General features: G+C 52.2%; 1 protein-coding gene across 3 annotated transcripts in view; it reads right to left on the minus strand.

Moving 5' to 3' along the window:
• Nucleotides 1-20268: 20268 nt before the first annotated feature.
• CAMK2A (calcium/calmodulin dependent protein kinase II alpha) overlaps nt 20269-21688 on the minus strand; it is a 74907-nt gene continuing 73487 nt past the window's right edge. For all 3 annotated transcript variants that reach the window (XM_065409168.1, XM_065409167.1, XM_065409169.1), the window contains 2 exons: nt 20967-21061; nt 20269-20501 (listed from right to left, as the gene is read on the minus strand). In XM_065409168.1, the coding sequence (XP_065265240.1) occupies nt 20269-20501; nt 20967-21061 (328 nt within the window). The remainder of the gene's footprint in view (nt 20502-20966; nt 21062-21688) is intronic.

The raw sequence follows: 21688 nt of genomic DNA on the forward strand, positions 1-21688 counted from the left end.
TCAGTGTTGGAGGCCAGGGCATTGGTGGCTCCTGGCGGCATGATTCCGTGTCCTGTGATTTCCAGCTTTGCAAGCCTGCCCCGCAGGGTCCTGGCAGCCGGTGTGTGTTTGTGCATCGGTGTGTCAGCAGCTCAGCTCCTGCCGGTGCTGTTGTGCATGGAGGGTGCAGGGCACCCTCTTTGAAGGAGCAGCCGTTCAATACCTAAGCTGCCCCCGTGGTGGTTTGTAGTGTACCCCGTGTTCGCCTACTGTGACGTGTGTTCTCGAGTGTGCGTGTGTCCTCGATGTAACATTGCAAACAAATGAAGTTTCACCCTTCTGTGAGTGCTGTTTTCACTGCACCCTGGGCTTGAAATGGGCTGGTTACTGGCGGCTCCCCAGCTCGCTCGCTCTTGCATTAGTAAAGCCCCAGTTGTGTAGTGGCTAGACGCCACCTTGGGGGGGAGAAGGGTTATTTCCACTTCGAGCTGAGCCGTGTTTCAGACACAGCATTGAAGGACCAAAACTTCTCCCTTAACCTGAGCTCAAACCAACCTGAACACAGGTTCCAAACGTACTGGTTCATTCCTAGAGGCCACTGAGCCCAATGCATCATCTCCCATAACCACCCAGAGAGCTGCTCCATGGAGGCCCTTGGGCCATTGTTTTTCATATTCATGATCCTCTGCACAGCCAGCTTCTGAGCGGGTACGTCTACACAGAGATAAAAAAACACGACTGGCCTGGCTTAGCTGACGGGCTCGTGGGACCTTGGGCTGCAGGGCTGAAAAATCGCTGTGTAGATGTTCAGACTTGGGCTGGAGCCTTGTACCTACAAGGGTACAGAGTCCCAGAGCTGGGGTTTCAACAGGAGGCCAAATGTCTAAACAGAAATTTGTAGCCCTTCCTCCCAAGCCCCGTGAGCCCGAGTCAGCTGACCCAGACCTTTTATGGGTCTTTTATGCCGGTGTAGACGTACCCAGGGAGACCAGAAACAGACACACCAACGTACCACCAGAAAGGCTGTGCTTGGGGGTCCGTCTAGCTGATTTCCAAGGCTGTATTCGAGATGGAGCAGAGCCCAATCCTGGCTCCAAACACCTCTGAACCCAGGGCTGAATTTTGAAAATGGCCCTTTATCATTACAGTGGGCTCAGCCAAGCCCCAGGTCCCAACAACCTCCATGTGGGCTTAAAGTCTCTGTCTGGACCTGGATTTGATGGTTTGAGCCTGTCTCCAGCGCCAATAGCTCAGCTCCACGTGTGTATCCAAATCGAACCTCCCCACTTCCTGAGGGCTATTGCATCCCCTGGAGTCCAGGGCAATCTGGACTGGGTTTTGAAGGGCGGTGTGTTCCCAAGGTCTATCCTGGACTGGATTGGGTTTGAGTGTAGATGACTTTCATGGGCAAACGAAGTTTTGTGGTACCGCGTGCTTAGTGCTAAATGCAATTTCTAGCACTGGTAGCTTTACGAGAGTCACCAGGTTGCAGGCAGCTACTCTGTCCCACTGTACATGCAATGGCCGTGCTGACCAAAGCCCTGCAGACTTTCCCGCCTGGGACCTTTGCCTCGAAGAAGATAAATACACAAGAAACCGCCCCTGCAATCCAGGAAAAGGCAGCATCTGCGAGAGGCAATTCAATAGGGATGGGGCGAGGAGGCAAAGCTATGGCTGGGGAGCTGGTCCAGAAAGGGAAAGTGCTCTCGGAGCGGCTGTGCCATCTTTTGCCCACGCACGACAGCCAGCTCCCAGCATGCCAACAGAGAGTCCTGTGAGCCAAGGAGCAGGCTGGTGGCCCTTGCTCAGTTAGGCCGGGCCTGCCTGGCAGGCCTGTCTCATCTCAGTTCCTTTCTGCGCTGAAGACTGGGAAGAGACAGGCCACCCACCTGTGCGCTGCCCAAGGACAGCATGTAACTGACCCCTGCACCTCCTGGGGTCCTTTCTGCATCTCCCACATGCCGCTCCCTTCCTCAGTGCCACAGCAAACGTGTATTGGTGTGGGTGCGCCCGCAGGGGGACGGGACAATGAGTGTAAATACGATTATGATGAAATAAAACTCTTGCCTCCCTCTGGAGTCCCAGGTATCCCAGCACCTGCGGCTGGCAGCCATCGAGCCCCAGGGGCTGGGAGCGAGACATTCCCGTGCTGGCCGGCTGCTCGTCCTGCATGTGCGCACGAGGCTGGGTTAATGGTGGGCGCTAGAGAGAGACGCAGCTATTCCCCCACTCGGAGCTCTGGTTTTCCCCTTTATGGCTGGTGCCTAACGGAGGTGACGCTGCTAATTGTTTCCCCTGTCGATAGGCCAGCTCAACGGCTCTAATGGCTCTTGCTGTCCTGTCTGACAGCTCCCTCCTCCTCCCCCAGGGAATGCGGAACGCCACACTGAGGACAGCTGGGAACCCCCAGAGCACCCCGACGTCCCGAGCGCCCTTCTCCGCCCCTCCGGCAAGAGTCAGCGCCCGGTGCCCAGAGCGAGCGACTTGGGGGAGGGGCCGCCGTGCCCCACTTGCCACTGGGTCACCATTTGCTTTCCTCGTGCGTCGAGCCTTCCACACTCATTCCACTTTCACAATCCTCCTCTCCGCTCCCAGAGCCTGAGGGGCCCCAGCAGTGAGGGTCTTCCCTTCGCCTCCCTGCCTGATCCCGGCACGGCTGCTGCAGCTCAGACCCCGAGCCGGAGAGGGGCAGTGTTGGGTGCCTGCACAGAGCCCTGAGCTAGCTAGCTAGGCTTTGGTCAGACACAAGCTATGGGGCTAACTGGGTGAAATGCTGTCCCCTGGATATACAGGAAGTCAGACTACAAGAGCTCATTCTTATTATTTGGGTTACCATAGGACCTAAGAGCCCCAGTCACAGACCAGGACCCCGTCGCGCTAGGCGCTGCACAACACGGAACAAAAAGACGGGCCCTGTCCTGAGGCGCTGGCAATCTAGGCATAAGCTTGGTCCTTTCTGGCCTTAAACTCTAGAAATCTATGAATTTCCACTGAGCTGCCTGGGATTTGAGGGGGGCTCAGCCCCGCCCAGGATCAGGTCCCCAGCATGCAACTCCCAGCCCTGGAGACTAAAATAGTTTTAGCTCGGGTGTGGCTCTGGTTGGTATTTCTCCCATTTCCTCTCCATTCAGCCAGCCGGTACGCCCGCTGCCTATGCTCTGCTCCAACAACCCCGCGCCTGCGACTGCTCCCCTGGCCTCCCTTTGCATGGGGCAGCTGGAGAGCCAGGCTGCATTCGCACGGATTGCTTCATGGCCCCCCGCAATCTGCAGCCTCTCGGGCAAAGGAAATGGAGGCTTCCTAGCCGGCTGCACGTGTGACACAGTTGCTGGCAACCTGGCCTGGCAATGCGTGGATTCTGGGCTCCGGCCCAAGGCAGTGCAGTAACAGAGGGCGCTGCCACACTAGAGATGCTGTTCTTCCAAAGATTTGCTTAGCTTGGCAGCTCTTAGGGGCAGGGCCCGTTGTTTTGTTCTGGGTTTGTACGGTCCCTAGTGCACCGGGGCCCTGGTCTATGTCTGGGGCTGCTGGATGCTATGGCAACTGAAACAAGCAGGGATACGATAACATTACATTGAAATAAGAATTAAATCATCTCCTTTCGGCGTTGCTGGACCTCCCGGAGGTAACTACAGACACGAGCGCTGTCCCGTCTGCGCTGAGGCACACCCTGGGGTTCGTGTCAGTCGTCCCAAGGCTGTAGGTGAGCTGTCGCTGTGCACACCTGCATAGTCACTGCCCAGCCAGCGCCTCCCTCTGACGTGGTCTGGGCTCCCTGCAGCGTGACCCCTGCCTCGTGGCCGGCTGGAGGACAGCACCTGCTTGAAATCACAGGCTCCAGGCACCGGTGGGAGGTGCACCGGGGACAAGCCTGCCGGCTGGTCTGTTGGAAGAGGGCTGTGAACGCTGAGGGGAAGGGGCCCGAGGAATAACGCCCTCAGATGACCGTGGCCTACTTAGCGTTTTACGTTGAGGGGGGAGCGGTGCAGAGATTTCACCTGCTTTCACCTACTCCGCTCTAGAGGGCACTGAATTCTGGGCTGTGGGGCGTGGTCTCCCCAAAGAGAGAGCGTCCCCCTGCCTTGTGCCCTGGAAGAGGGACAGATGCCTATATTTTGTGCATGAGCAACCCCCTCCTTTACTGTCTCTCCCTTCCCCCTGCCTGGGGGCGCTCCAGCACCAGCGGAGTTAATCATTAGCAGCCCGCCATAAAGGGATGGGTTATGGAACCTTCCGTGTCTGGCAGGGCCTAGGAAGGGGGGTGCAATAAAGATTTACGGCTGCAGCCAACGATGTGCTCTGACCTTGACACTGTTTACCCAAAAGGAGGCGTCAGAGTGCAGCTTTATGGCCCCGGCCCCCCGCCATTGGGCAAGGGTGAGGGTATCCGGGAGTGGATTGGGTCGAGGAGAAAGAGACCGAGAGCTGATTGGCGAACAGCGAGGGAACTAAGTAACGGGGCGAGTGCTGATTGGCCGGGAGAGTTGGCGGTTAGGGCAGCGAAGAAGGGAGTTGAACCGATTGGCTGGGTAGCGGGGGTGTGTTTGCTGGTAGAACCAGTGCAACGAGCTCGGGGCAGGCTGGGGTGGGGGGTGCAGGGCAGGCTGTGGGTCACGCAATGGGAGCCACCTGGCCGATCAGTGCCAATACACTGGTGAGGTGGCTTGGTGAGTGACTCCCTCTTGCCAGCGGAGACAGACTCACACTGCTCATTCCCACCCACGACCGGCCACACCCATTGCCCTATCCCCACTCAGGTGGGGTTCCTCAGGGATGGATCTGTCCCCACCCCCATCTCTCCGCTGGCCCTTCTCCACCACCAGAGGAGGCCTGCCACGAGAACAGGGGGAAGACAAGGTTCGGGTGAACTGTGGGGAACTGTCCAGGTTGGGGCTGGGGTGGGCGAGTCAGAAGGAGCTGAGGAGAAGGCTTGCCGCTGGCTGACTTCCGCGGTTGGTGTGGTTTGATTCCCATGGGAATAGGGTGGAGATGCCCCGGCTTGAGCAAACACTTCCCCTTTGCAAAGGAAGAGGCTATAAAACATTTACCCAGAGCCAGCCTCACATGTCAGTTAAATATACATCACTGTTCCTCTGCGGGGGTGGAGGGGAGAAAGCAAATACCACCCACGGCTCACACCCTCATGCCATTTACCGCTCCCGTTGCCCAGGCTTTGGTGTGACTCTGAGATCGTTTCACACCCGCACGTGGCTACCCGCGCACCATTAACACGGGGAGCCGGACACCCAATTCGAGACCTGGGGTCCAATTCGCATCGACAGCTTTGACCATCTCAGCCCCCAAACCCACCTGACTGCAGCACCTCTGAAAATCAGGCCCCAAATGTCTCCAATTGGGCACCCGGAACCAGAGGCACCCAAAATTACAGGCCACTTTTGAACATTCTGCCCCTCAGTGACGCAGGAATAGAGCCCAGGTCTCTGTGTCCTGATGCCCAGGCCTCTGCTTTAGGCACAAGATCATCCTTCCCACCTAACACAAACAGGCCAGCACCCTCTCACTGCTCACCTTTCAGCAGGGAGGTCCCATTCCCTATGGGGCAGCACACCAAGGATGGTCTAGCTCCAAGTCTCACACACAGGCACTCCCTTATCTCTGCTTGGCTACCGATTATAAAAGGAGGCAGCCATCGGGAACTGGTGGAGGAGCCAGAGCAGGGGAAGGAGCTCTGGCAGGTACAGACAGCTGGGTAGAGTGGAGGATACAAGCCCAAACTGAGTAACTTGTGGATGTCCAACATGATACGCTTTAAAGGGATCTGAGTTTCAGGAAGTGCTGAGCACACGGCAAGTGTCTCAAGTCGGGCACCCAAGATCATGAGTCCATTTTGACAAGCTTGCCCAGTCTCTTTGGGAAAGCTCCTCTCGCTGAAATTGCATTGGCGGATTCCCCTGGGGACGCTAGTTGTGCATTGCAGACTTGGTGGTGAGAACAAGCTGCTGACGTTCAGTTCTGTATTTCGCACAGCTGTGAATTTGGAACGTTTGGGCTGCCGCTGGTGCCATTTTTAAACGTGCCATTTTTTTCAGGCGCAGTGACGTGTAGGTGAAAACAGCAGCGTGATGCTAACGAGCTATCTGCTTTGCCACGAGCAAAAAGGCGGCCAGAATTACTGGTGGGAGCAAAACTGGCGCGGGACTAGCAGAGGGAGGGAACAATCCAGGGTAGTAAAACAATTCAATGAGCCTGCAAGTTTGTTTTTACTTGTCAAGCAGGAAAGAAGCTGAGTTGGTTCTTGTTGCAAGGCAGAAAGCGAATCGGGACCCAGCACACCAGAATCACAGACCATTGCACTGGGCTCTGCTCTTTATTTCTAGCAGCCCGCGTCAGGCCCGAGTCCCGGGGAACTGGCTCATTCACATGTAGTTTTCAAAGGGCAGAACGAGCCCTGTCAAGTTCCGTGACACGTGGCAAGTTCTGATCCAGTTTGTTGTCCTGATTGAAGTGCAAGAAAAAGAAAACTCTTGATTTGATGGCATTTGAAAAGCAAAGTGGCCTGTGATTGCAGCTCTCCTGAGTTGGATGCTCCTATTCACAACAGCAGGTTTGGACTCCGTGGGAGCACAGGCTTAAATCCTGGCAGGGCTGGCCCAGCCCTCTGCCCTTGTGAGGCGCACACAGTGGGATTGGACAGTTAACTGGGTGTGGGTCTCTCAGGTGAGGCCTCTCTTCTGCTCTTTCTGGGTACTAAAAATCCCTTGGGAATTTCCTTAAGAATAGGGCTTTGCCTCTGTGTCCTGAGCTGGGCCAAATTTTCACCCCCACTCTCCATTTGCGACCCACTCTGCGCCGGTCAGCTACCACGCTGTACTCCAGAGGTGGCTGCATTTCAGTGATGCCATGTGTAGTTGATAAAATGCTTTAGGATATTATTAATTATTATTATTTCTGATCCTGGCCAGTAACCTCTGCACAGCAGGATTCTGGGGTAACACTTCTCCCCAGACTGCAAGGCCTCTGGCTCTGTACAGGGGCAGGACTGCAAACACCACAGGGTAGGAACTCATTTTCTCCCCAGGAGCCCTTACCAGCCCTATTGCAAACAGGCTGGTCCGGAGTGTCTTGGCAAAGCCAGCCCTGCTGCTGTCATTCCCCCATGAGACAGGAAATGAGAACCTCTTGGCTAAGCGTCCTCACGCTCTGGATAAAGAGGCCAAGCAAAATTAAATCCAAACCATGCATCTGTGGGAGACCAGAGCTTCCGATGGCTCCAGCTGGCATCTGCGGCGCCCCAAGGTGATGGAAGGTGGACGAAGGTCTGTGTCCCATGGAAGATAAGTTCACTTTCAACGGAGGAGCTGATGGAGGGACGTCTCAGTGAGATCCTGAGCCAGTCAGCCCATTTCATGGGGTATCCAAAGGTATCAGCCCTGTCCTGATGAGCTCCTATCCCAAAAGCCCTATTGAGAAACATTCCCTCAGTTCCCCATCTTCACACGCTTTACCTGTGTGAACTAAGCAACTGTGCAGATAGTGGTCTTTCATCTCCCTCTGGTGGACAGACTGTGGTATTGCAAGTGTGGGCTTTGAGTATCCATAATATAAGGAAGATGACATGGTGTCACTGCCATTGTGACTGCACATGGCCTCCTGGTCCCAGGGGTGCTGGACCTAGGGATGCTGGGGGTTCAGCAGCTCCCCCGGCTTGAAGTGGTTTCCATCAGATGCAGGGTTTACAGTTTGGTTCAATGGCTCTCAGCACCCCCGCTATTGTTCCAATGCCACTGCCTGGTCCTGTCTTGTATCCCTCTCACCAGTTCAAATCTCCTGCTCGGGGGACCTGCAGTCATTCCCACAGAGGGATTTTAAATGCTGCTCCTGCAGCTTTTCCTGGCTGTGACGTTATATTATAGCACACTGCATCACTACCCTACTCCCTGCTCTGTGAGATGGACCACTCCGAGATACGCACCTATGCCCTGGTCCTCACCCTTGCCTAAGGGCAGCATGTGGTGCATACAGAGGAGCCCCCCCCCCCCCCCAGGGCAAACTCCAGGCCCCTCATGTTGGATTGCAGACATGATAGGCAGGACCCTGACAGTCAGACTCTGCTCGGTTGCCTTTGGCAGGGCAGTCAAAGGCCAAGGAACTTACACAGAATCTCCCAGCAGCTAAAACACCCTGTGCATCACTGGGGTCCCGCTGGCCACCAGGGCTCAAATTCTTGTTAAAATCTTTCGGAGCAGACAGAAATCCCTTAGCCTCATCTGTGCTGAGGCTGCCAGCTCTCATGTGGGCACCCAGTCGCTAAGGACGGAAGTTCTGCCAGCTCATAATGACTTTCTGTCACTACCGATCCGGGGCAGATTTGCTCTAATGACCTAGATGTTGGAGGCTCCCTAGCTCATTCTGGGAATCCTGAGCCAGCTATTCCTCCTAGGGAAAGTGTCGAGAAAAACTACCACGCCCTCCCACCAAGTGTTTTCTGCACGTGCAGGTGCAGCTCCAGCAGAGGTGTGCGAGGAGGAGGAGGCAGCAGGAGAGATGCAGCCCCAGCTGTAGGCATTCACAGAGGAAGCAATAGGGGCACTGGGGCTGTAGTAAGGACACGGCAGCTCCAGCAGGCATACAGTTGGGAAGTCTCTTGCAGGGAAATCAATCTGGTGGAGCCCAACATCGGCTGGAGGTTTGTGTGCATCTGCCCTGCATAGCCCTTGTACCTCTTGGAAGGCCGAAGATGTTTGACAGGGTCTCTTTGAGGGACACAACTTGCCATCAGTTTTTATCTTTAAAGCCCTACTTTGTGATGCCTGCTTATCAGATCAGGAGTGCATTACCTTGCTGACACTGGAAAATACAGTGAAACCTGCCTTAGCCATCCCACCTCCTCTAGGCAACCCCCGGTCTAAAGTGATGACTTTAAAGTAGCCCCCAGGTTTATCAATACACCCAGCCCATGAAGACCAGCTCCGCTAGGTGACTGATTTTTCTTGGCTTGATGGATGGTGGCATAAGACAGAGTTGACTTAAAGGGACACCATCAGCATGAGTGAAATCCTTGCTGATCTTAAACGCAAAAAAGAAGCTTACAAGAAGTGGAAGATTGGACAAATGACCAGGGAGGAGTATAAAAATATTGCTCAGGCATGCAGGAGTGAAATCAGGAAGGCCAAATCACACTTGGAGTTGCAGCTAGCAAGAGATGTTAAGAGTAACAAGAAGGGTTTCTTCAGGTATGTTAGCAACAAGAAGAAAGTCAAGGAAAGTGTGGGCCCCTTACTGAATGAGGGAGGCAACCTAGTGACCGAGGATGTGGAAAAAGCTAATGTACTCAATGATTTTTTTGCCTCTGTCTTCACGAACAAGGTCAGCTCCCAGACTGCTGCACTGGGCAGCACAGTATGGGGAGAAGGTGACCAGCCCTCTGTGGAGAAAGAAGTGGTTCGGGACTATTTAGAAAAACTGGACGTGCACAAGTCCATGGGGCCGGATGCACTGCATCCGAGGGTGCTAAAGGAGTTGGCGGATGAGATTGCAGAGCCATTAGCCATTATTTTTGAAAACTCATGGCGATCGGGGGAGGTCCCGGATGACTGGAAAAAGGCTAATGTAGTGCCCATCTTTAAAAAAGGGAAGAAGGAGGATCCGGGGAACTACAGGCCAGTCAGCCTCACCTCAGTCCCTGGAAAAATCATGGAGCAGGTCCTCAAGGAATCAATTATGAAACACTTAGAGGAGAGGAAAGTGATCAGGAACAGTCAGCATGGATTCACCAAGGGGAAGTCGTGCCTGACTAACTTAATTGCCTTCTTTGATGAGATAACTGCCTCTGTGGATGAGGGGAAAGCAGTGGATGTGTTATTCCTTGACTTTAGCAAAGCTTTTGATACGGTCTCCCACAGTATTCTTGCCGCCAAGTTAAAGAAGTATGGGCTGGATGAATGGACTGTAAGGTGGATAGAAAGCTGGCTAGATCGTCGGGCTCAACGGGTAATGATCAATGGTTCCATGTCTAGTTGGCAGCCGGTTTCAAGCGGAGTGCCCCAAGGGTCGGTCCTGGGGCCGGTTTTGTTTAATATCTTTATTAATGATCTGGAGGATGGTGTGGACTGCACTCTCAGCAAGTTTGCAGATGACACTAAACTGGGAGGCGTGGTAGATACACTAGAGGGTAGGGATCGGATACAGAGGGACCTAGACAAATTAGAAGATTGGGCCAAAAAAAACCTGATGAGGTTCAACAAGGACAAGTGCAGAGTCCTGCACTTAGGACGGAAGAATTCCATGCACTGCTACAGACTAGGGACCGAATGGCTAGGTAGCAGTTCTGCAGAAAAGGACCTAGGGGTCACAGTGGACGAGAAGCTGGATATGAGTCAACAGTGTGCTCTTGTTGCCAAGAAGGCTAACGGCATTTTGGGCTGTATAAGTAGGGGCATTGCCAGCAGATCGAGGAACGTGATCGTTCCCCTTTATTCAACATTGGTGAGGCCTCATCTGGAGTACTGTGTCCAGTTTTGGGCCCCACACTACAAGAAGGATGTGGAAAAATTGGAAAAAGTCCAGCGGAGGGCAACAAAAATGATTAGGGGTCTGGAGCACATGACTTATGAGGAGAGGCTGAGGGAACTGGGATTGTTTAGTCTCCAGAAGAGAAGAATGAGGGGGGATTTGATAGCTGCTTTCAACTACCTGAGGGGGGGGTTCCAAAGAGGATGGAGCTCGGCTGTTCTCAGTGGTGGCAGATGACAGAACAAGGAGCAATGGTCTCAAGTTGCTGTGGGGGAGGTCTAGGTTGGATATTAGGAAACACTATTTCACTAGGAGGGTGGTGAAGCACTGGAATGCATTACCTAGGGAGGTAGTGGAATCTCCTTCCTTGGAGGTTTTTAAGGCCCGGCTTGACAAAGCCCTGGCTGGGATGATTTAGTTGGGAATTGGTCCTGCTTTGAGCAGGGGGTTGGACTAGATGACCTCCTGAGGTCCCTTCCAGCCCTGATATTCTATGATTCTATGAGCGTTGCATTTCACTCCGAAAATTTTGTCCCTGTTAGTTATGACTAGCACCTAAGGAGACTATTGCTGAAAGAAATTAGTGTGTGTATGGGGAGGGAGAACGGGAAATGTGTCTCTATCCTTCAGCTGGTTTACTTTGCACATAGTCAGTTTCAATATTTCTCTCTATGCTACAGGGATGGGCAAAGTACAAAACCTGAGATGGAGGCGCTTTACGGGAAAAACTGACCAAAGCCCTGATTCAGCAAAGCACTTAAGCACATACGTAACTTTAACTTAAAAGGGAGCATTCGCTTAAATGCTTTGCTGAATCGGGGCCTCGCCGAAAAAGAGATCTTTGTCAATATCACCAGGGAGAAGAAAAACCCTTTCGAAGGATTTTATTTTAGGAGGAAATAATCACAGCCAGTGGTGTTTAAAGGGAGGGGAATATATAAAAAAAAGAGTCAATCTCACATAAATAACTACATTGCAGCAGATCGCCTCTCTTTCATTTACAATCCCGAAGAAGAAATAAAAAAAAGGAGAGCAAGTCACACTTAAGCTTTGGGCCAGGTACTTCCTTTTTGTTCTCTGCTTGTACAGCACCTGGCACAGCGTTTTTCAAATGCGGCCACTGTGGCTGCGTGCGGCCACTGTGGCTGCGTGCGGCCACCAGGGAAAGTAGCGCCCCCTCCCTCTCCTTGTTGCTCCTGGATGCACCACCTCGGTGTGGGTTGCTGTGGCCATGAGCAGGGGTTGGGCCCTGGAGTCAGCTGGGGCACAACGCCGTAGGAGCAGGCAGTGGGCGAGTTCCCCACCTTCCCAGAGGTGGTGGGGCTCAGGCTTTGGGCTTTAGCGCTGGGGTGGTGGGGCAGGAGGCTCTGGCCGTGGGGCTTTGAGCTGTGGGCTCTGGCTGTGCGGCAGCAGGCCCTAGGCTCCAGTCACACGGCTTTGGGCTCTGTCCCTGGGCCCTGTTCTCCGGCCGCAGGGCTTCAGGCTCCAGTCCCCCACTGCCTCCCCCAGCCACCCACCCCCATCTCCCCTGGCCTCCACTGCCTCCCCCATCTCCCCTGGCCTCCACTGCCTCCCCCGACCCTTCCTTCAGGGTTTAATTTGTTCCCAGGCTTGCTAGGGATGAGTAAGTCTGCTGTGAAACGTGATACTGGCATGTTTGTTAATATCACGTTTCACAACAGACTTGCTAGCTAGCAATAAATAAATGACAATGATTTGGACGTGTCTATGTGCATGTTTATTTGGTTTTCCTAAAGCTAATTAAATATTTTAGGGAAAAGGGTGAATTGGTGGCCGCACTCTGAGGCCACCAAAAGATTTGTCCTGAGACCCTCTAGGATAATGGGGACTTTGTCCATGAGTGAGACTCCAAGGGGGTCTGGTAATCCAAATAATAAAGATCCCATCTCTCTCCCCTCTAACCTCAATCCCCGTCTTGACCCTTTGGACCCCCTGAAACAGACAGACAAAGTGGCAGCTCGTCTGAGTCACTGCGGGAGAAATCATCACTTTCCATGCTCAGAAGTTTGTAGCTATTTATTGCACTTGAAACACCAAGAATAAAACTGACAATTCCCCTCCCCCGCACCCCAAGTCCCCCAAAAATATAGCATAAAATTTGAGCAGTGATCATTCTGTTCACAGCCACAGGTTCCAAAAAACGGTAACAAAGAATCCAACACGGACACGCCGCTTTACAGATCGGATTCACTTACAAAAGATACCACAAGGCTTAGAGTCCAACCACACTGAGTTACAATCAGGAGAGGACACACCGCAGCCTCTCGCTGGGGTTTTCATTTCTTACATTAAAAAGCTCCTTATTTATTTTTTTTATTATTTTGTTTTTTTGCAGTCGTGTGAAATAAATATTTCCATAGAGATTTCATGTATGTATATATCTATATATATATCTATGTATATCTCATTATATTTTTTAAACCACTGTTAACATTTTCCCTGCTTGTTCCAAAAATGTTACAAAAGCCCTAAAATTGTGCAACAGTTAGAAAAAAGTAACAACAATCCAAAAAGAAACAAGTCAATAAACAACACCCCGCTTCCCTGGAACCCCCGCCCTCCCTCACTGGTGTCACGGTTACAAAAAGGGTGGATGGTTCACAGCCGTGCGAGAATTGAGGAGAAGGAAGGCAGCTCAGCCGAGGGAGGGGAGCCAGGTAGGTCTACAGGGAAGGGCTGTGGCCACCTGGGTCCCCTACGGCACTGAATGGGAGTGGGGACAGACAGCAGGTCCTTCGTTCCAGGCTCCATCCATGGCAAGGAAGGTGGTTTTGTTACACTTTATATTAAGGTTCCCTGTATCAATAGACTATGAAGTGTTAAAAGATGTTTTAATACATGGTTCATCAATTGGAGAATCCAACCGGTAGCTTTTAAGCATCTATAACCTCTTCTGAGGAAGTGCCTACAACCTTCTGTGGCATCTATTGCTCGCGTCTGTGATGCTTATGCTGGCTGTGGTCATTTGCTAACCCTCTATAAACAGTGTGTAAATATGTGACCACGTATTCTTTGCACTTCACCACTGCTGTTGTGTCTGTGAAGAGTTAATTGGGGCTCACACCAAGCGTGCTTACCTTCTGGGGATCCTGGCAAATCTCTTCCCCCGATCCCCAGCCCGGCAATCTGGGGGTGGATCCAAAGCTACTGGAAGGTAGGCATATACCTCCAAAGAACTTCCTGAAAACCCAGCTTAGCGTGCCCAAGGGAATATGACCCCAACATGGCCATAAATACCAACAGATGTTTTTCTCTGGGCTAGAAACAAGGGTTAATCATGCTCCTGGGATGTCCGCAGGAGTGAACGGCATGGTCTTCTGCATCTCTGCTGTCCTCAGGGGAAAGCTACTCCTGGGGCACATGACTACATCAGGATTGTCTTAAAGACACAATATCACCATCCTCCACAGACACTGTGGTCATGGCGCCCCACTACAAACATTAGATATAGCGTTACCTCTATCTTCAACACCTGATCAATGAGAATTTGCATCAGCTGGACTGCCACAGCGCCACTGCAGAGCCATCCTGGAAACACCAGGATGGGCCGCCAGCCTATGCCTGCTGCTTGCTGACCTGTCCAATTCCCTAGTGAAGCTACACTAGGCGATGGCCATGGTGGGTTTGGAGTCAGGGACTGGTTCTTTGCTCATCATACTGGGCAGAGTGATTGTCTTCTGCTGTAGAAAAGAGAGCCTGAAATGTCCTCCCAACAACCTACAGGGTAAATTACCAGGGAGGTGACTTTTTAACCATGTGGGTCCCCGTAGACCACAGAGCCTTCATACACGAGGCACGAGACGCACAGGGGTTTAATGCAGGCCATTTTCTTTCAGTGACATGGCAAGCTGCAAACCTAAGCTGCTCCAAAGACATCAGAAGACGTGATAACATTAGTGCTGCTTATGGACAGGCAGGTTTACGCTGGACTGTGACATGATACCATCACTGCATTGCACTTGTGACTGAACCTGATGGGATGCTGTAGTGTTACAGCCTGCAGGACAGGTCTCAGGGGATCGGGTGTTTTCCACCCTTCAGAGCAGAGCTATCCATAGACGGGCGGCAATAAGGGAGGGAAGGGGCTAAAGTCGCCCGTCTCTTTCCAGGCTGAGGGTTGATGCAACAGCCAGGACATGAGAGATGCTGCTGCAGACAGGCTGGCAGCTTCCCGAGGCTCAGAAGGGAATTGCCACCACCACCTCCTCCAGCCTACAAAGCAGAAACCCACAGCAGCAAATGCTCTCACCGCAGCTGTTGCTTGTGGTCTCCTGTGACAGATGGGGAAGTAGGAGGGTGACTGAGTGTGGCTTGGCCCCGAGGACTGGGCTACCGGGGGAGAGACGGTGCCCTTTGTTCTGGAAGCCAAAGAAGAGCCAGTCTGCTGTGATGGAGGGTGCTTTGTCTCAGAGGAATTGGAGAGTTTGGGGAAGACCATGGAATCCAGGAGCCGACCGGGGATAAAGGAATTTTGATACGGCTGCGAAAGGAAGGCTGCAGCTTAGATCTGGGTCAATGATTACTCAAAGACCTGCACGGAGACCTGTGCGAGGTGTCCGGGGCCAAGCTGGGGATGGAGACCAGGGCACCACAATCCGTTTGTGGTAGCAGAGCCCTAAAGTGCAGGTGCTAAAAGCAGACGTGGTGGGCAGGATGTGAAAGGCTGGATGCCTCTTCCTTGTCAGGATTCTCCTTTCCTGGAAGACGAAAAAGAGCCAACGCCCCAGCCTCTGCAGGGAACCTGCTTCACTTGGAAATGCTCAGGCGGCTCATTACTATTATTAATAAAGTCTCGTGGGTGTTGTATGACATCCATCCAGCCCATGATAGAGGATGAGCCTTCCCCTGAGAAAGAGGTCCATGGGGAAACAGTCCGAAGGGGGACCACTCACTTCTAAGAAGTCAGGCCATAACCATGCTGGCAGCAAAGCCAAACTGGGTGCAGAAATGGGTGGCGCCTAGGTGGGTGTGGCTGTTCGGCCCTAGCAGCAGAGGTGAGTGTTACCATGGCACCCAATCAGCTTCATCCCTTCAAAGGAGGCTCTCATATAGTGAAAGGAGAACATTTCTGCACACAGGTCAACATTCTTCTGAGCTCCTCTCCATGGTCTCAAAGGTATTTGTGTTCTAAGCCCGGCCTCCGGCACCCCCTCTCCCTAGGGTGACCACAGAGCAAAGGTGAAAAATCAGGACACTTTTTGGGGGAGAGGGGATGGGTATAGTTGCGTCTATACGACAAAGCCCCTAATATCAGGAGGTCTGGTCACCCTACCTCCCCCCGTCTGTCCAGTCCAGCTGCTCTTTACGGTCAGAACTCACCACGGGTGCAGTTCCACCATCAGTCGCAAAGGTAGAAGCTCTATGTGCAGGCTGGACTCAAACTACAGCCACCACGGGCGGAGTTACACTGGGGGGCCGATTATGACGCTGGAACTCGATAGCACAGCCACTGCCTTAATGGCTGATCCTGCAATTAAATCGCGAACCGGCCAGCGCCCTGGGAATGTTCACAACATCCAAAATACTGCCGCTGCCCAGACGGCAGGGTGATTAATAGGTGGATGAGACGCCTCATCCAAGTTGGCTTCACAGTAGGTTCTAGAGGAGCATAGTAAGCTGTGAAAGAGCCAACGCCCTCATTTAGACACAAATAGCTTTGGCACTAAGCAAACACAGGAAGAAAAAAACGCTGTGAAAAAGCAACCCTAAAAGGCTGATCCTCTCCCCAGCATGAGAGTGCCTGTTTAAGAGAAGATTCTGGGCCAAATTCTCAGCCGGCGTGAGTCAGTGTCGCTCCCTTGTAAATCAGTATAGGTCCATTGAGTTTCATGGACCGACACTGATTTCCACCAGCAAAGAATCTGGCTGATACGTCCCTAAAAAGGCACATTCAATGCCCATTCACACAATGAGCTCACGATGGGGTCAGTGGAATCTCATAGAACATGCCTCCTAAAGCTTGTTAAATGCCCCGGCTGCTTGGATTTCTTCCCCTCACGTCCAACGAGAAAATATTTTCGCACTTCGCAAACATGGCTGTGTTTCAGCAGGCGGTCGTCCTGCTTTGATGGTGAGCTAAGCACTTGAAAACCACGGAAAAGGCAAAATACACCATTCAGAATTTACATTGAGAATACACTGTTGTTGTTTTTTTGTCCAAAACAAGCATTTTTGTTTGTTTTTTTCTAAATACACGCACCGTCTATAAAGTTAAACGTCATGCAAATGAAGAAAGTGCAGTTAGAAAGTCCCCGGGCAGCGCAAGTGCACTGCAGTAACTTCACATCAAAGAGTAAAGAAGTTGCAGTTGGAAAAAAGAGAACAGGAAATGGAAGGATTACCAAAAAATAACCAGATCACGCCTCTCGGACCTCTACCAAAAATCGACGTCTTTCCAGCCCCTCCCGATGTCATGAGACTGACATAACGGTGGCGCCGGAAGAACCACCAGATGGTTGTTTATCGTTCAAGAAAATGCACAGGCTCAGAAATGACCCATGCCTGCTGTATTCCTGCCAGCCGGCTCAGATGTCCCTTGGAGATGACAACTCTCCTTGCAGAACCTGCAACTTCAGCCCAGAAATGCCTCACTGTCCAGTTGTCTCCATTCAAATGGGCACTTCTGACATTCAAACATTTCCATTGCAAATAGAAACGACCCCATTACCACAAGTCCCATGTGTCTTAAGGGGCTCAACGAGGTTCACAGGAAAACCAGCTATGGAACTTTCCCCACCCTGCCCTCTTGGGGCCACCTTCACTATGACCATCGCTTTGTTACCAAGCCACTCCCACATGTAAACAAAACAAAAACAACCTCCCAAAATCCAACTCCCCAAAAATTCCCACCCCCCAAAACGTTCAATATTTCTAGTTATTACATAAAGATCCAGCAAATACTCAAAATCAATTTACGAAATACACGGTAGGTTTCTTTTTCCTATAAAAAGGCATGCGCTCAAAGTAGAAGAGATAGCTAAAGGCTTGTTTGTTTCTTCGAAGCATAATCGGATTCCTCAAAGTTTTATTACTAAAGTTTACATTCGCCATCTTTGCTGGAAGGTGTCATGTGGTCGGTTTATTTTTCTCTCTCAAATGAACAGCCGGCTCTATTTCCTTAAGCACCAGTGTTGTCAATACTGTGAATTTCCTGAAGCTGATTAATGGGGAAGGGTTTTGGTTCCTGGTTTTGGGTGGCCTTTAAAAATGAAGAGAAAATTGAGTCTTGGAGGGCAGATTGAAAGAGCAATGTGGGGGCAAAGGGGTAGATTCAACACTAGATATTTGGAGCTGGTCTCTTAAATTGGCCGAGGGTAAAGAAGACCACCTGCAATGTATTGGATGATGGTGAAACAGTTCCTATCACTGAGTCAGGAATGGATAAATAATGCTTGCGGAAGAAGAGCCAGCTACCACACCCAACCTATAACCATGGCTATCACTGCCCTCTGCACAGAGAGCTGATCTCTCAACTTTAGTTGCACTTGGATACCTTATTGTGCCAATAAAGCACTTGAAATTGTTTTCTTAATCTCTCACTCTCTTTTCCCAGCATCTCTAAGCCCCGCTCCAAAGGGAGAAGGGAGAAAGAAAGGAAAATGTTCACATTTGACCAGCATGGTCAAAATTAGCGTGAGAATTCACTGGGCCTGCCCAGTCCAGTGAGTTCGCATGCTAATTGCCTGCTCAGCCGTTTCCAGGAAGAGAAACAAAGGATATATTTTACTCACCCGTCACAATAAAACCCTACTCGCCCTAGAGTAGCAGGTGAGTAGGATATTGAAAGAGTTTAAGCAGATGTCCTTCAGCTGTCGCTGCAAAGAAGAACTGGGAGGGCAGGAGCCCTGAGGGGGAGCGGTGTGGGGAACATGCCAAGGTCAAAGGCATCAGACTAGGTACCTAGACACCAATAAGGCAAACCCCATTGGTGCTGAGAGGAGGTGGCCCCAGACCTTGGTCAGCCCAAAGTAGCTTGAAACTCCCCTCAGGCTCCACCCTTTTGCCTGTACCCGGAGACTCCCAGGCAGAGGTGAGGATGGAGGTGGAATAGGAGTCCTATCCCGTCCTATGAGAAACGCACTGAGCCATGAGGGAGGATGCGTGGGGATCTGTGAGTTCCGGAGAGGTGGCGGGTGCAGGCCTTCGCCTCAGACACGTTCTGTGTGTTGGCCACTTGTTTGTAATTGTCTTACCGCGGATGGTTTCATGCCGAAGCAGTGGGACCTGCGCACAGGCCCTGACAGAGCTTGCTGTGCCCGAAGGTGACAGTATGGGGAGAGAGAGAGAGAGAGAGAGAGAGAGAGAGAGAAGTCAATTTGAAGCTCGTTCGGGCCTGGTTGTCCTTTGTTTGTTTTTGGTGAGGAGCCAGGTGGGCAGGAGGAATTCCAGCAAGAGCCAAGCAGTAGACCCAGCAGCCAAGTTCCATAGATGAAGGAGGGGGGTGGGTATTCCCTTCGCAGTGAGGCAGTGACAAACCTGGCCTGAGTGGCCAACGCTTCAGCTGGAAAACACAAGTCGGGGGGGGAGGGGGAGAAAGACTTTTCATTCCGTTTGTCCTTCAGAAGGGCTTCATGGGCATGTCTCTTGTGTCTGCCTCTGCCCCGCCCTTCCGCAGTAGCTAACCAGCGACCCCGCCCCAGATCAGACACCTCACCTGGGTTTGATTTTTCCTGCAGCTGCTCACTGGGCCACATTGACTCCGATTGTGCTAACGGAGAATCCAGCCCATGCACATGATCGGGAGGGGACGCAGTGCCTGCATCTCCCAGCAGAGAGAGGACATGAGATACTCGACTGCCGTGGGAGTTTGCAGGGGCCGGGCACCATCAGGATCAGGCCCTAAGGCTCGTGACTGGGTCATGCACAGAATCCAGACAGAATTTCATCCCATTTCCTAGCTGGATGTTCCTGCCCCTCCCCCCAGATGCCCCCCTGCTCCAATGCAGAATGGATCTAGCAGGCAGAAGCCACAAGCTGGATGTGGAAAAAGAGCGTAGCAGGCTGGAGGGGGGAAAAAGCATGAGGCATTTAACAAGTATGCAGGGCCAGGCCAGAGAACGCTTCCAAACCTGCCGTCACGGGGAGACCCTGGGTCCCGCTACAGTGCGGCGGGGGGTGGAGTGTGAGCTGCGTGGTGCTGCCAGAGCTCTGTGCTCAGAACCAGAGTCCCCTGGGTAGTCAGGAAGTCTCCTCCCCACCCCCATCACAGCTCCGCCCAGGGCAGGGGCAGGTTCTCCGCACCTCTCTTGATCAGCGCGGGCACGGCTAGCTTTTCCCCTAACTCCCTCCACAGACACACATTGCAGTTCTGGACCTATTCCTCTTCCCCATCCCACCCCACTCCAGCCAGCATGGCACAGGAGTTGGGGGCAGATCACACACTGCACCTTGGACCTGGCTGGAGAACCCGACTGAATGGCTCAGCGCGGGGGCGGTGGGAAAATTTGCCTGAATTAGCCCCGACACTATCTAGGATAAAACTACACGGGTGTCAGTCCTAGTGCTTCAAGGTACGAGCTGATCTCCAGCTGGGGCCAGGACAATAGTGAACTTCCCTCCCCAAGGCAGAGCTCTGCACAGTTAGGTGCATTCTGTGAAGCCTATTAAGCTTCTCTAAGAGCATAAGGCGTCAGCCACTGTTAGAGACAAGGACCCAGAATGACTCTTGGTCCATTCAGCTCCCTCAGTGGGCCCTCTAACCCTTCACCCCTACTCTCCTCTGCCATTCTAGTCTCCGTGCCTGATGAACAGGAGTCAATGGCCAGTGGAAAGGGCCGGCCACGGTTTCTCATTGGCTTACTGCGGTAGAACGGAAGGTGCTCCAGATCTGTGGAAGTGAACGATTTGCCATTTGCCATCCCGGCGGTGCCAGATGCGGGTCTCCTCAGACTGGGCAGTGCGTGGGATGCCGCCTGCATCGACGTACTGTGTGATGCGGATATAGGCGATGCAGGCCGACTCATCTCCCATCAGGTGGATGTGCGGGTTCAGGATGGTGGTGTGCACTGGCTTGCTGTTCCTGGACCACACTGGACATGGGGGAAGGCAGGTGGAGTTACACAGAGGCAGGGGTCCTGTGTGCACCCAACTCTTCCTATGTGAGTGGGGAATCTCCTCTCTCCTTGACTAACCACCACAGGCTGTAGCCATACGGAAAGGGGAGATACTTTAGCAAGCAGACTTCCTACTGGAGCCATGCAGCATTGGATCATTTCTGCATCAACACAGCTTGGACGGGGAAGGGATCGCTCTATAAAACATTTACTAACCAAAACACCACTCCATGAGCCAGCCGCTCCCCATTTCAAATTATTGAACAGATTTGATTTGCTTCCCACCTAGATCTTTTGGGATAGCCAGGAGACAGCACTGAGAACATCCCATCCGAGGAGATCCAGAGATGCCCAAGCCAAGCCACCCAGCTCTTCCAAGCGACATCAAAGCATATCAACATGAGAGGTCAACAGCCTATTGGGGGGAAAGAAGCTGCTTACAGTTTTCAAAGTAGAATCGATGGAACTCCAGTCCTTCCACCAGGTTCCCCAAGGCCTCGGGCTCAAAGGCAGTCATTCCAGGATCACACATCTTCCTGAGGAAGCCAAAGCCCAGAGAGAGGGGGGAGATTATCTCATTGTTTCAAACTGGAAGGTCTCTGGGAATGTTGCTACATAACAATACATTCATACCAGCTCTGGGGTCTCTTCTGGAATATAGAGTACAACATCCCCTCTCTCTGTCCCAGCTCTCTCTCACTTCACCTAAGATTTGCTCCTGCTGAGAATGACAGTTCTCTGACAGCAGGAACAACGTACCCCACTGTTTGCTCAGCATGGCACAAGGGCTACACAGATGCATGCACCACCTAGCAACCTTTTAAAAGACATAGTTAAAGCTCCCCAAATACTCCTCTGGATTATCTTCACATTTCCAGGATGGGAGTTAACGGCAGGAGCTGCTGGAATAATGCACCAAGAAGTTTAGGGAGAGACAAGCCCTGTTTCTCATAGTGTTAGCATCAGCGTTCCTGGCATAACTGTACAGAAAAGCAGCAGGGCAATATGCCAGTCACAATTCATCCCTGTGCAATGGACATAAAATGTTACCTGGGAGATAGCTTGCGGCTGGCAGCAAAACCCAGCAGGGGGAAGTTCCATCATGTAGATGGGCCCAAGTCAGATCCATTTACTCAAATCCCCCTGAGCTGCAAAGGGTTCAG

This window comes from Emys orbicularis, chromosome 8, assembly GCF_028017835.1.
Source record: "Emys orbicularis isolate rEmyOrb1 chromosome 8, rEmyOrb1.hap1, whole genome shotgun sequence".
Lineage (NCBI taxonomy): Eukaryota > Metazoa > Chordata > Testudines > Emydidae > Emys > Emys orbicularis.